At 36.7% G+C, this 14,619-nt stretch overlaps 1 protein-coding gene across 3 annotated transcripts in view; it reads right to left on the bottom strand.

Annotated features, from left to right (window-relative positions):
• The window catches only part of LOC117399926 (carbonic anhydrase-related protein-like), a 28,453-nt gene that overhangs the window by 10,775 nt on the left and 3,059 nt on the right, over positions 1-14,619 (bottom strand). For 2 of the 3 annotated variants that reach the window (XM_033999381.3, XM_033999380.3), the window contains exons 2-7: positions 14,253-14,444; positions 13,008-13,132; positions 8,505-8,600; positions 7,548-7,610; positions 4,195-4,243; positions 1,109-1,221 (exon numbers count right to left, since the gene is read on the bottom strand). In XM_033999381.3, coding sequence (XP_033855272.1) covers positions 1,109-1,221; positions 4,195-4,243; positions 7,548-7,610; positions 8,505-8,600; positions 13,008-13,132; positions 14,253-14,444 — 638 coding nt within the window. The remainder of the gene's footprint in view (positions 1-1,108; positions 1,222-4,194; positions 4,244-7,547; positions 7,611-8,504; positions 8,601-13,007; positions 13,133-14,252; positions 14,445-14,619) is intronic. The other variant, XM_059022168.1, reaches the window with a different exon arrangement.

The following is a 14,619-nucleotide window of genomic DNA, read 5'->3' as shown; positions in this document are numbered from 1 at the left end:
TACAATCACTCTTCTGTCATTCAAAGCTATAGTTCTAAAACTACTGCAGATAAAGTGGTAACATTTCCGACTGTTGTGAAACAGTAAACCATACAGTATACGACTGTTGTGAAATGGTACAAAATAATCACTTAATTCAGTTTACACTAAAATCAGCATACCTTTATATCACCCAATTGCTGCTTTCTATTGCGATGAAAGAGTTAACCCATTCATTTGAAAAATGCACAAAAAAAGGATTATCTTATCCAATATTCTAAAAGATATCAGACAGCCAAAGCATTTGAAAAGACCAACAACTCCCTACTTAGAAACCAATATTTAATAAGCAGATCAGTACACCCGATCAGCTGGAAGCTAATAGTATATCTTTATTGGTGCCTATGTTCATAGTTACCAAGTAATAAATATAAAATCTCCAAGGCCAATTCTTTATTGTGACAAAATGTATCACCAGCACCTGTGTGCCTTTTGTTTTAGTTTTTTTTTTTAAGATAAACATGTCAGTCTGCCTTATGTCCTTCTGGAAGTATAATCTAGTTGGAATAACATTCTATCTATCAGTTCAGGTCAGTGTAGAAGAGTTCTCTTTTAGTGCTTCCTAGAAACATGAAATAATTCTTCCAGCACTGCAGACTGTGAAAGAGGTCAAGGAAAAAAAAACTCCACTCAAAACTGCAAGATTGCAGGTGCTGTCTAGGAATAATAAGTAATTTAACAATGCAGATCAATCTTGGGTATGCCCCTATTGCAAGTATCTTTGGTCACAATAAATCAAACAGCAATGGCATTTGACCACTTAGAGCTTTCTTTTTTTTAGCTTTCCATTGATCATGTGTTCCTTGGCTACTCCAGCGATCTTTTAAAATATACACGATAAAAGCTACCTGTCACTTATTTCATGTGCAACCTTTGTTTCATTTTTACTAAAGTGGGGAATAACTCAAAGAGCAGTAACCTTTACTTGAAAGCGATGCGTTACTCAGAAGTATTTTAAAGAGATTGCTCATCATGAGCAGAAACAGACACAGTATATGTACCTGGTGCTGCCTTTGAGTCACACACATTGCACTTGGGGAGGGTAAAGATGTGTGTGCAGTGTGTTTACCTGAATCTGGGACACAGTCAAAGGATAACGGTATAAAATCCAAGTGACATTTTCACTGCAAGGGGGCATGGTGAGGGAGCCCTCATACACCCAGTAATCTCGAAGAAGAGGATCTAAAAGAACGACAAACATATACACTTCAAAAGGAAAACCCAAGGCTGTTGCTTTCAAGGCTATTTTGATGTGAATTTCTGTACTGTACTTTATTAATATTTGATCTAGAGCTTTGCTATGATGTGAAACTGTGAGCTTTCTTACTATTACTACGACTACTACTACTACTAATAATAATAATAATAATAATAATAATAATAATAATAATAATAATAATAATAATAATAATAATAATGGACCATGCTAAAAAATCAAGGTTAGCTTTAAAAAAAGTACCAGGACCTCTTCTATGTAAAATAAAATACACTTTGATTATATCATTCAATACCAGACTGTCTACACATATTAAAGTGCAATTTCTTAAGAATATTAAAACTTTTCTAATTTATATAAATGTTGCATATTATCTCAAGCAGACATAAATTATGAAGTTACCCCCAGTAATCTATGCACTCTTGTACCACAACACTGAATTTTTAATTTTTTTTAAATTTAGTAGTCACCATTTATTTTTGTATTTTCTCCAAATTTAGAATATCAAATTCTTTTTAGGCTCAGATCACCGCTACCACCCACGCGCTGACTCGGGAGTGGCAAAGACAAACACACGCTGTCCTCCAAAGTGTGTGCCATCAGTCGACCTCTTCTTTTCTTTCACCATGCAGCCACCTCAGAGATACAGCGTCGGAGGACAACGCAGCTCTGGGCAACTTACAAGCAAGCCCGCAGGCGCCCAGACAGACTACAAGGGTTGCTGGTGCGCGGTGAGTCGAGGACACCCTGGCCGACCTAAGCCCTCCCCCCTCCGGGTGGTGCTTGGCCAATTGTGCACTGCCCCCTGGGAGCTCCCGTCCACGGTCGGCAGTGGAATAGCCTGGACTTGAACTGGCGACATCTAGGCTATAGGGCGCATCCTGCACTCCACGCAGAGCGCCTTTTATCGGATGCGCCACTCGGGAGCCCCTTAAAGAAATTTACCTCTAAAGAACATCTTCTGTTTGGAAAATCACCATTAATTGAATACCATTATATTGTGCCACCAGATGTCATAAAAGCTAATCTTCTCGGCATAATGCATTTGGTCCTCAAGCTATTCAAGCTTCAATGAATGGAGTTAATTTCAGCATTACAGATTAGTACTAAATAAAATAATTATTTCACAAACACTAATAATTATTTTGAATTACATGAATTACTGGGAAATACCTTTACTCTGCTTGAATGTATAACATGTATGTTGTTCTTACTAACATCAACATTACTAAGAATTATCAACAAATTACTTAAATCTACTTAAAACTGCAGGGCCTGTGTCCTTGTCCTGTGTTTTGTTGAACATTACATTTTATAGCTGAACTATCTCTTTCTGGTAAACTGAATCAGCTTTTGACACTGTTCAAAACAAAATGGCTTGTATGGAGCTTGTACCTCAAATTCGAACTTGAAGCTCTGTATAGCTCTATCAACTATTTTTTTTCCTGCATCCAGGAAGTTTGAGATTCACTTAAGCGCAAAAAGTTTGAGTTAGAAAAAATTTAAAAGGTTTTTTAAAAGACTTAGGAAAATATGTGAATTAATTAATTAATTAATAACCTGCATTTATCTTTGTATTCTTGGATAGTGACAACAGTGGGTTAACAAACTCTTATCTTGTGACACATGTGTATGGGTGGGGGGACTCAGACTTTTATTTCTCTAAAATACTAGAAAATAATTAGACTTCCAAATAGGCACGTTTACAACTTTGCTTTCTGGCACTGTAGTTTTAATAATTAACAAATACATTATCTCATATGGATTACGTCTGTGCTGTTTGTGAAGATATTTAGGCAGAAATGAATGACAATTGACTGTCTGATAATGTGGACAAAAGGATATTGTAGTACTGGTTTAACTTTATTTCTTCTGCATGTGTATAGACTACTTTTAGTTTTACTTTCTCTATGCTGCATGAGAATTTCCAAACTAAAATAATTTCTCTAGTACATTTTAAAATATTATGTGGTATACAGAGAGAAAAGTAATCAGCATGGAGTCAGAGGCACTGGAATCAATTCAGAAATGATCCAAACACTGCAATGGAAAATTGTGGTGTCTGTTTTCTAACTCAAATGCGAGTCCCCAAAGACTATCATTGCGTTAGAAAGGAGCTTTCTAAGGTAAAACTCAAGTTTGTTTGTGTGTCGAACACTAGAAAGCCTTTGTAGCTCTTCTAAGAATGCAGCATTTGATTGCTGTATTCTTGAGTAGCTTGTGGCCACGGCTAGTCAGAGAGGCTTGAATAAATGTTTAATAAATGTTAAATAAATAATTAAAAATATATATATATCAGTATAAAACCTGTGATTTAAAGGTGTTTTTTATTCATTTTCTCTGCTAAAACTCAACAACAAGGAGTTAATTTGCCAGATCGAGACAGCAGGGAGAAGCTGAGCGTCTTTATTGAATCTTTAGTCCTGTACTGCAGAAAGTATAGAAAGTTAAGTGGTTAGGATTAGTAAGGTGTGTCCCACCAAGAGACACTATGCCAGGACATAACACATAGTGTTAGTTAGTATTGTTCCTGATGCAGGACTCCTACCCAGGGGGATAGCAGCCTGTGACAGCACACTTTTGATAGAATCTCAGTGTTTATTTGAAACTTCTGTGTAATTAAAGAATTCTGTAAAGATTTGTGAATACACCTGGCACCTCAGCGGCATTATAAAGAAAACTTTTGTCTCTCCTTCCCAAGAGCCTTTCACGAGGTTTTACAAGGAAACACAGCAATATGTTTTGTTATGGTATATATAAAACTCTAAACTGACATAGATTCGTGGGAACAGATTATGCAGTTTGCAAAATTACTTAATCAGACAAGTTAAGTGGCTGGACTTTGCCAGCAGGCTAGAGCGCTGGAGATTGTTGAATGGTTATTGAAAAATGCTCGGGAAACATTCTGCTTGAATGCTAAATAAGCATATCACACTTACCAGGCAGCAGTGTGTTTGGATTAAAACATGGAATGATTTTTGTCTTCCCCTGCCAAAATAAAAAAGAAAGCCTGAGTTATGCAGCAGTGCAGGCTGAAAATGTGAGTGTATGACATATTCTTCTGCTGCCTTGGAAGAAGACCTTGAAATTGTATTGCAATTTCATATTCAAATTCTAAACACTGGCTTGGCAAGGACACATTTTAGATAGAGATCATAATGAAGATACTGCGTTCAACAGTTAAAAACATTTCAACAATCTAAAGCAGCATTCACTTGTTATGCATTTCATAAGCTTACAATTCACCTATTTTTCTGTATCATTGTATATAAAAAGTATATGGTGGTAAATCATATATACTGTGAGATGATCCTCGTGTTATTATTCAAGTGCATACTAACGTTATCTGTATGCACTATATAATGAAATGATATCAGACATACTCTATACATATGCTTCAGTGTAAAATGATGTGAAATTATATAATAAAATTCATATGTAACTAAGATAAGCCTGTGTAGGGAAAAATTGATGAAACCTGAAAAACAATATTAGTGAAGCCAAAAATATGTTTATTGGTGTAATACAAGAATAGAACTATTGAAAGAAAGCAGTGACAAATGCTCTGGGTCACAGCGGATGGAATCAGTGCAACAGACAATGGCTGCAATCACTTTTTAATAACATAGAACACTCCCCTATAATGACATCATATGAGACCCTCCCCACCTAAACCTGTGTACGTGGCCAGTCCCCAAGCCTCTGTTATCTCTGAGATTCTCCCATCCCCCCATGCAACCAAAACAGAGCAGAACAGAGACCCTTTCCACAAATGCCCATAAATGGTCATATTTGCTGTCTCTCTAGCCAAACTGTAATTTATTGAGACAGACCCTGCATTCCAAAATATCCCACCTAAACTCTGTGCTCAATATCTCTCAATTGAAAGTACCATACATCCCAAATATTAATATGGACTATCAAATGTCCTTACACCTGTAAAGGAAATTATATGTCCTTAAAAACTAAATATTGACTTTCTCTGCATGAAATTTGCATTTTTCTCTTTTGCTGCAATTATCACAGGGAGTCTCAAGACCATAAAAGCATAAACATGACATAGTCAATTCAATATGTGCAGATTTAAAAGGTTGCATTGCAACTGAGACCTGTATTTGATAGCCTTGGAAACTACATAAAATGTATATTAGTCATGCTTTATTTAAAGGGGTTACATACCCTACCTGTTTTTTGACAATTGCCACAAGACTGGGGAGCAGATGCATTGTATTGGCAGAAGGCTTACATCTAGCTCTGCTCCACAAGGAGCCGATCTTTCAGTATAGACCCCTTAATAATTGCTGTGTAATACTGTATGTATAACTCTATTTCTTTTTTTCATGTTTTATGTATGAAAAAGCAGATAATTTTCCATTATTGCAAATTAAAGTCTAATTGTGTTATAATTATAAACTTTTTTAATCCATTTTTGGTGGTCTGCTTTTTGACAAACCTTTATTGCTTGATCTTTTGATATTGCTTTTCTTAATTAACTGAATTACTTGACAGCCTTTTTATTATATTTATTTTCCAGATATAAAGGTATAACACCAATCATCTACTCAAATACAGGCTTGTGATATACAAAGATATTGCTTATACTCCACCTGGCACACAATGGAAACTGGTCTCATGACATTAACATAAAAACATTTTACAATGCCTTTGCTGTCAGAAAAGATTGATAGTAAGTGCGATCAGCGCTATGTTTGTTATGCTCAGTTCTAGTTTTTTCTTTTATATTTCTGGATCCAGTTTTACAAACACTTCTAAATTCCGTTTAATTCTAACTGAATACATTAATTAGAGACTTCCTACATGTGACGTATTAACTTATTTTATAAAATGGTTTGCATAAATTAAACACAGTCATTGGCTAAACAAGGTCACATGACTGTGCAGTAAGACAGTTTGTAAAGTCACAGACTAACTCATTTAACTACTATTAATATTCCTACATCTTAATATAATAAAAGCTATATAACCCTGTGCCCGCCCCTTTGTATATATTTGTTTATTATTATTTGTATTATGATTTACGTATTGTATAGGACGGTGAAAAGCTGATATTATTTTGCAGTTCATTATGTTCAGCAGGACAAGCAAGGGGCCGTCCACCATTACATGTTATTGTTTTGTTTTTGTTTGTAAATACCTTGTGAGAATGCAGTCACGCAGACTTAATAAACCCGTGCAGAACGTGACCGAGGGATAATATAATAATTGATAGCTAGTTAGGCCCTCGGTCACAACTATAAAGGATCTGCAGTTTGGCTGCACCAGGAGAAGTGTGTTCGTGAGTGGAGAACGGGGGTGGAGATAGAGGAGTAATAATGATACTAAGAAATAACAATTGCTACGCTAGCTGGCTTGTAAACTAGCACAATACTGGTTATTGTTTGTTGTTTATTTGTTTGGCCAACGTGCCCTTTTGTTTGAAAGTCTTTGTTTTGTTAAACTGTTTATTTCTGTTCATTTAACAAAAAGCTGAGCGGCGTAGCGTCTCTGTTTCGCCCGCCATTGCTTGTTGTGGTTTCTGTTTCTGGTCTGAACTCATCCCTACAGCCATCAGGGTCACAAAACCGCCCAGGGTGTGCAGTAAGACAATTCTTACCACACTTCCAGGGTGGCTGAAGGCATCATGTGATAAGAATTGTCTTGAAATGTTGTTTTGTGAAACAGACATCTAAGATATTTTTCTAGCTAGAAGCATGTCACGGCTTTGTGAAATGAAATGGTTTCACGTTGGTTTCATTAAATACAGTACCATATTCCTAGTAAGTGTATATGTAATATTGTTCTTAAGACAAGGGTGCGATTTGTCAAATTTCCAGTGGGGGGGATAAAATAGACAAACAATAAAACATCATGGTAAGCCTTGATCCATCTGTAGCACACAATTTAAACAGTTAAGAGAATCACTAAGTATTACTTTATTATTATATCGAATCAACTGCTAAAAAAGGCTTTTATCAGTGGGGATAAATCCCTCCTGGGATGACAACTGAACATGCAGAGCCAGGGATAAAAAAAAAAAAGCAGAGCCAGGGAAATCCCGCCCCCCCCCGCCCCATCAAATCACACCCTGCTTAAGACATAACCACCATTTCATCACCTTATCTCTTCTCTGCTTTTATTCACACCATGAATGCATGTTTCTGAATGTTATCATTCAACACAAAGACCACAGAATACACAGAATCCATGGTTACAGTACTTGTATTTATTCTGTATTTTACTATAGATTACAGTGCTCCCATTTCATAACGTATTTGCTTTTACAATAGCTCACCTTGTACTGGATATCTTGAAGGATTTCTGTAATTGCCTTCAGACCTAGATGTTCTTTGCCTATCTGCATGAAAAACACAATAAAGATTTATTTAAGTAACATGAAAACTGAATTTAAAATACACTGATAAAATCTATCAGTAACCTGAATCTGAAAGATGTATTGAACAATAAAAATTATATTTTTTTAAAAAATGCTGCTACTCAAATAGGCATTTGGAACTATAGTACTGTACTATATGCCCCTTGTAAGGCCTGTGGATTATATTAGCCAATTTGTATCTCATTGTGTATAATGAAAATGATGAGTCAATAGTTTACTGGTAAAAGGAGGGGGGCGTAATATACCAAAAAAAACAAGGCTCACAATATTTTATCATTTTAAATACAGCTGCTCTTTAACTAAATTAATCCTACTGGCAGTGGGTCACATATGAATAGCACATCAAGTCAAAAACAAATATGTTAGTCTGAAAAGTGGGTGATTATATATAGTATTTTGGGCAGTTGTCAAAAATATACACAGAAAAAATGCAAGCCTTTATATTTTACAAAAAAAAAATGTAATGTGACATATAGAGGATTGTTTTGGTTTGCTTTCACATTTGTATGTTTTAGGAGAGTTTGTTTGAATATATACAAATGCTGCTAGCTTTGTTGGAAAACTGGTCTATCCAGTACAGCAGTTATTACTGTGTATGAGATTAGACCTAATGATCTTACATGCTGTATTTGTTCCCAAATTCCTTTTTGCCAAATTACTGAACAGAGAATACAGATATGATGACATCTGAAAGTAGGTAAAGCATATGTTTTGTACAGTTTGTCAAGCACACTGAAGTACCATTATCAGGGTTTTATCCTCAAGTGCTTATTTATATTTATGTTCTATTTGTTATTTTGTACATTTATTTACAAAATTGTAATTTAATATACGGTATTCAAAAAAAAAAGTTACCTGAACAAACAAAGCAATGATAAGTATGCCATTTCTCTTCCCCAACGCCTCATCAATACTGCTGTATAGTGTAGTGTTCCAGTGAATTAGATGAAGCTGAAAAAAAATCATTCAGTGAGATAAAAGCAAGCAGTATGAATGTGTGCATACAGTTAAAAGTAAATTTGGCAAGTGTTTTTAAACAAACAGGTTCTTGTAAAGTTTATGCTTAAAGGCTACACTACTCTAAGTAAACAAACAACAAATAATTATATTTTTAACTTTAATAGTAAATGTGCACGAAGTACAACACAAATACAAAAGTATTTAGGAGAGTCCTGTGAGTTGTTTGTTTTTAAGAATTCATTTCAAATAAAGGCAAGTGCGGCTTCATTGGTATAAACTCAATTTGTGGAGAATGTAGCTATATCTGTGTGTGAATGTGAGAGCGTTAGTCAGTCGGCGCAGGCAGTAGGTAAACTACAAACACTTGCGGGTTCGGGTCGGGTTGCAGGTCTTATTAAAGCAGGTCAGGTCGGGTCGAGTCGCGGGTAAGAAGACGGTGCTGCAGCGGGTTGCGGATTCGGGTCGAGTCCTGTAGTAGTGGGTCTGGGTCGGAAGCGAGTTGTAAAAATTGGACCCGCGCGGGACTCTGATCGGGAGGTTAGGCAGGTATGGGTCACAGCCAGATGCTTGACCTTGTAAGCGTGAGCACCCCCGCTTCCTATATGAAAAATGTTTTCCTGTTAAAAATGTACGGTACGCATTTGCATGTTAAAAACAATACAGAAGCCCGCATTTGTTTTTTATTGGTGCGCATGCATACCTGTGTACCAATTATGTGAAGCCCTGATTATATTGATTATAATGGAGATGCTTCAGGACTCAGTTTGGGCAGCCAGAACTTAGTCCCAAACAACACCGAATGTGTCTCTTATACCAGAAGGTTCATACGGTAAGGGCCACCTCTCACAGTACATACATATTTTATGAAGTGATGAATGTTTTTTTTTACATGAAAATGTATTGTAGCGTGCACGGGGGAAGGCAGCAGGAGGGCTGCTAGGTGACGTAATCACACACAGACATAAGCCCGATCACCGGCGTAGATTTAGCTAGGGACCGTAGGGACATGTCCCTACCAATGTCAAGGGACCGTTGAATTGTCCCTACCAATAATTTAAAGTCTTTTGTCAAGTCGTTTTATCCGCTCGGCTTCACAAAGGGTTAACTCTCTCAAGATCCCCTCGTTGCACATCCAGTCTCCAAAAAAAAAAAAAAACCCGCTAATTTGATTGGCTTAGGCCCTAGGTTCTCAACCGGGGGCGCGGTGAACGTTTGAATAATAACGAACTAGTAATAATAACACTGACGTGCAAACGATACTCCCGATTTCGACCCTTTGAGTGCAGCGAGTTATTAAAGAGAGAAAGAGATACCGGTAGCTTTAAAAAGAATGGCACCCTGGGATTTGTGGGTGTTTGGTGGGGTTTGGGGTTGCAATCAGCAGACAATACAACTACAAATTCCATAATTCATCACTGTAACACGGACTCAGTGCGCGGCTGACGTCAGGGACCAAGCAGTCTGGTGTTGTTTTTATTGAGGCACGAAAGTATACAAGGATTCGGGAGTGAAAGTTAATTTTCCGAGTTTAAAATAAAATTTAAAAAAATCTAGTCATTCTTAAACTGTATACTGTGCCACAATTTTCACATTTACTTAAAAAATATGAATAAATATAATCAGTTTCATTCAATATTTAGTTTGTTGGTTAATGCGTTGTCACTTTATTTCTATCCAACTCCTTCCTCCCTTTGTGACTAACTTACTCCTTGCTTGATATTTTTTGTATCGTGTGTGTAAAAAGCGAACACAAACAGTATATATGTATTACATTGAATGGACAGTGTGACTATCCAGGAGGCTAAATAAACGCACTATATAGTCAGTAATAATAAAAAAAATGTTAAAAAGTCAAATTAAAAAAGGGGGGGGGGGGGCAGATATAAAAATAAATTTCAGTGGGGCGTGAGTAAAAAAAGGTTGAGAACCGCTGGCTGGACTCTGGAAAGACGCTCATCTGAAGTTGCCGCTTGCCGGTCAGTCTGATATGAGTGTGACCCACTGACTGAATGAAAGCCAGGTGCCGGGGCTGAAGGTATTGTCAGGTCGTCAGCAACACAGTTTGAGTGAATAAACCTACCTACCTACCTAATGGATGTTTATTACGTTAGCGACCCATTGCTAGTTGCTAACCCCACGTCCTTGGTGGTAAGCTAGCTTGTTTCACAGCTAAATTTATCATTTTATCATAGTGTTTTGAGTGTATACCAGTCAATCAAATTGTCCTCGATTCATGTCCAGCATTCATTTCAAGCCACCAGAAGTGACCGTTTAACAACTGTCTCCTAAAAAATTTCTTCCCGGGGGGGCATGCCCCCGGACCCCCCTGACCCCCCTAGCGACTCCACCCCACTAAAAAAATGTGTCCCCACCAATGTTCAAACCAAACCTACGCCCTTGAGCCCGATATACTCTCCTTGCAAAGGTGCCTGCATTTTGTACAACGGTATCGGCGCTATGCTTTAGTGCGAGAGGTCCGAGGTTCGCGCCCGCCCTTCGCCTGTGTGATGCGCCTGCCAACGTTAACCGAGATTCGTTACAGTATGTATCTGCTCTTAAAACCAATGAACAGCATAGGAACTTACTTAGAGGCACTGCAGTACACTTCAACAAAAGAACATCATAATAATCCAAATATTTTAGCACAGAATATATTAATAAGTTATTTTATGCATTAGTGTAACACTAGTTATATCTCAGACTTAAATTCACTTGAACTGGTGAGACAACCTCTTTCGAAAGGGTTTTTTTTTGTGATTTAAACATGTTTTCATTTTAGGAAAATAGAATTCATGGATGTATAGCACAATTTTTAAATTAAATTTGGGTTCGGGAAGATGTTGGAACAACTTTGATACTGGATACAACTAAATGCAGCAAAAATGTTTGAGTTAATAACACCTAATGACCAGGGATTAGGCATTTCACGTAATGCCCAACTACTAGCCTATTTTCAGTCCGGTGGTAATTGAATGATTGATTGCCAGTTAGACCTGGTCACAGCCTATACAACAGACAAGGGAATGAATGTTTGGTGTGGGTTGTGTAGGTGAGTGCACGAAAAGAAAGTGGAAAGCACCATGATAGCCATAGCTTGGGTGTGGCATTCTGTTGATTCTGAAGGGTTTTGGGGTTTCTAGTGTTTTGTTAAAACGTTTGATTTGTTCCTGTGTTTTGTTTAATTTGTGTTGGTGATTATTAAAAGTGCACAAAAACATTTAAACTGCAAGTTCCTGTGTCTGGGTCATATTTTCAAGAGTGCAGACCATCCTTGGCCGGGATGCTACATCACGATACATATATAGAAATTCCGACAAAACTTGCATGTCAAACTATGTAGATTATGGTACCTGTGTTTGTAACACAGGAAGTAAAGTTACGCCACCAAACTTAGATGGGCTTCACCTGAGTCAAAGTGAAAAAGTTTGGCAAATTATCTACATAGCAAAACAATAAGGGACTGGTGAGAATGTTGTGTGTTTAAGTACTTTAACGCTGTGCCCTTCTTAATGTGTCGGCTGTAATCTGTCCTGCAACAGAAAAAGAGCTTTGAACCAAGAGGATATCTATAAATAATGGATCTTAAGAATTACATGGAACATGCATTCCTTTGGCAATTGAAATCAAGAGTTTCACTGTAGTGACAGAGTATTTGTTTTTAATATGTTTTGCATTGTTTAGTGTCAACTCTTATTTTTCTGACCCTTGGATTTTTTTTATTTTGCCCTTTCCAAAGCTATTATTATAATCTCCTTTTCATTAAAGTTGCCCTTTCTATGCTTTTGAACACTGAGCCATTGTCTCACCTCATACGTAAATACACTGCATCAGTTGGGTGTAGTCTGTTAGCATTTTCCCTACAACTCTTTTGAATTTCACAGACTTGCAAATATATGCAAGATATTTGAAATGCAAGCAGAGTTGCATAAAATAGCAAAATATTTGAATATCTGACCCATAGCATGTTGCACTCTTCCTTAGTGTGTAACAGCTTTTCACAAAATCTGGTCTTTAAACATAAAAAATAGTAAGAAGTTTTAAGTTAATTGTGTTTGGATGCACCATACAATTAAAAAAAAAAACAATGAATCAGCTGCACTGTGATACATTATAATGTGGTCAAATAACAAGACTGCTTCTACTATAATTTAACAATTAATTTCTCTGCCATTTCCTTTCTGTTAACGTGATCTGACTTCCTGAGACGATTATGTTTGGTGTGTTGTCCGTAGTAAACTTTGAATTTGCCTGAAAAAAATATTCTTGTAAATGTTATATTCGAATTACAAACTATTGCGTTCTGTAATGATGGAGTGCAACATTTCGATAAGAGAATGAATTATTTATTTTAAAAAAATTGTAAACCTCCAGCTTAACTATGGGAAGGCAAATACTTACCTCCATGGGAAAAGCTTTGAAATTTACTGTGTGTTCAGATCCACGCTGATTCTCCCTTCCCCAGTGAAATCGAACCTCGTGTAATTCATATTCATGGTCTCTAGGTAATGGGCCTCCTGTAACAACTGCAATGGGTAAACATACTGTACATTAGCACAGGCTGCATTATGTTAGCTGCAAATAAAAAAAGACACTAAACTAATAGAAAAAGAAAAAGTCAAGTACACAAACTTTTCGAATAATTCTGTATGTGAAAATAATGAAAACAAATGTTAAATGTAAAATATAAGATATACCAAAAACAAACAGTTTTGATAATATCACATTTTATTTAGCCTTTAACACTGATGATTGTGTTATTGTTTGTCTCATTCAGGCATACTTCAGGAAACAGTTACTAAGTTTTGTTCTGCTTTGTTTCTAAAAGGGCCTCTTTAGAAAATTCAGATGTTAAGAGTGTGGGAGTAATTGTTAGTTTTCAGTATAATGTTGATGCTGAAGAGATGATAGGCACTGGCAGTAAATAAGACCAGTCAGTGTGGTTACATACACAAGAATTCCTGTAGTTTGCGGAAAAATAGCTTTCTGAAAATGAATTCCTTTTTCAGCAAAGTAAATACAGTTTTCAGATAAAATATATTCTGCTTTAGCACTTTTCATGAAACTTGAACGCATGTACACATATTGACTGAAACTGAGCATGTGGCTGAGTGCCTATGTTACAAGAATAAAACTGTGAGAATTGTTTTCTGTCACTTTATGAATCACCTTTTACAGTATTCACTTTTAATTTTTAAGGTGCTAGGCTAAAAAGCAATTCGAAATGGTGTTGGGGTTAGCTATAGACCCTGCCTTGGAGGGTCAGTTGTGACAAAGGGCAGCTCTCAGTGAGATAGACCACTCAAGTGCAATCCAATCTCAAACATAGCAGACATTGCTTCTGTCCAGTGAATGCTCCCAAACAAACTAGTTGTTCAGATTATGACCACCTGATTTTTCTTTAACTACCATACTTACAACCAGAAGTTGCTGCATTTTGTAACAAACCCAACATTATGGAGATTGTTTCCCTTAACATAATCAAATATTGTGTAGGGCATCAGTCATAAGCTTATCTCAACGTGCAGGGATGTAATAAATGAACGACATGTAGACGCCTTTTTTTTTCTAATGGGTCAGATTGTTTATTAAAGGAAATATTTCCATTATAAGTGATTACAATTAAAAAAAGGAAGTTCAACCTACCTGATTTTGACCTCAGCAGTATCCGAACTGTATGGCCATCATTTATAACTTCACAGTCCCGGCACACAACATAATTCGGAGACAGGCGTACTTGTAGTAGTGTAGGGTCATACCTAGCTTCCCTGGAGTTGAGGTTAATTGGAGACTGATATTCCCCGTTAGCTTCAGGAAACAGTAGACCCCATTCTACACCTGAAAAGATGAGCAACATTTTCAAAACTTTGGACTAAGTGAAACATCCAAAATGCATGACAGAAGAAATGGAGTAAAAGCACAAATGTGTCTGTACTGTGCTCCCTTTATTATTATTTGACTTATGCATCAAATTATTACATATTCAAAACACTTACATGGTGAAGGGACCTTG

This window comes from Acipenser ruthenus, chromosome 4 (genome assembly GCF_902713425.1).
Source record: "Acipenser ruthenus chromosome 4, fAciRut3.2 maternal haplotype, whole genome shotgun sequence".
Taxonomy (NCBI): Eukaryota; Metazoa; Chordata; class Actinopteri; order Acipenseriformes; family Acipenseridae; genus Acipenser; species Acipenser ruthenus.
Note: the sequence above shows the minus strand (reverse complement) of the source record. Positions and strands in the feature narration are given on the sequence as shown.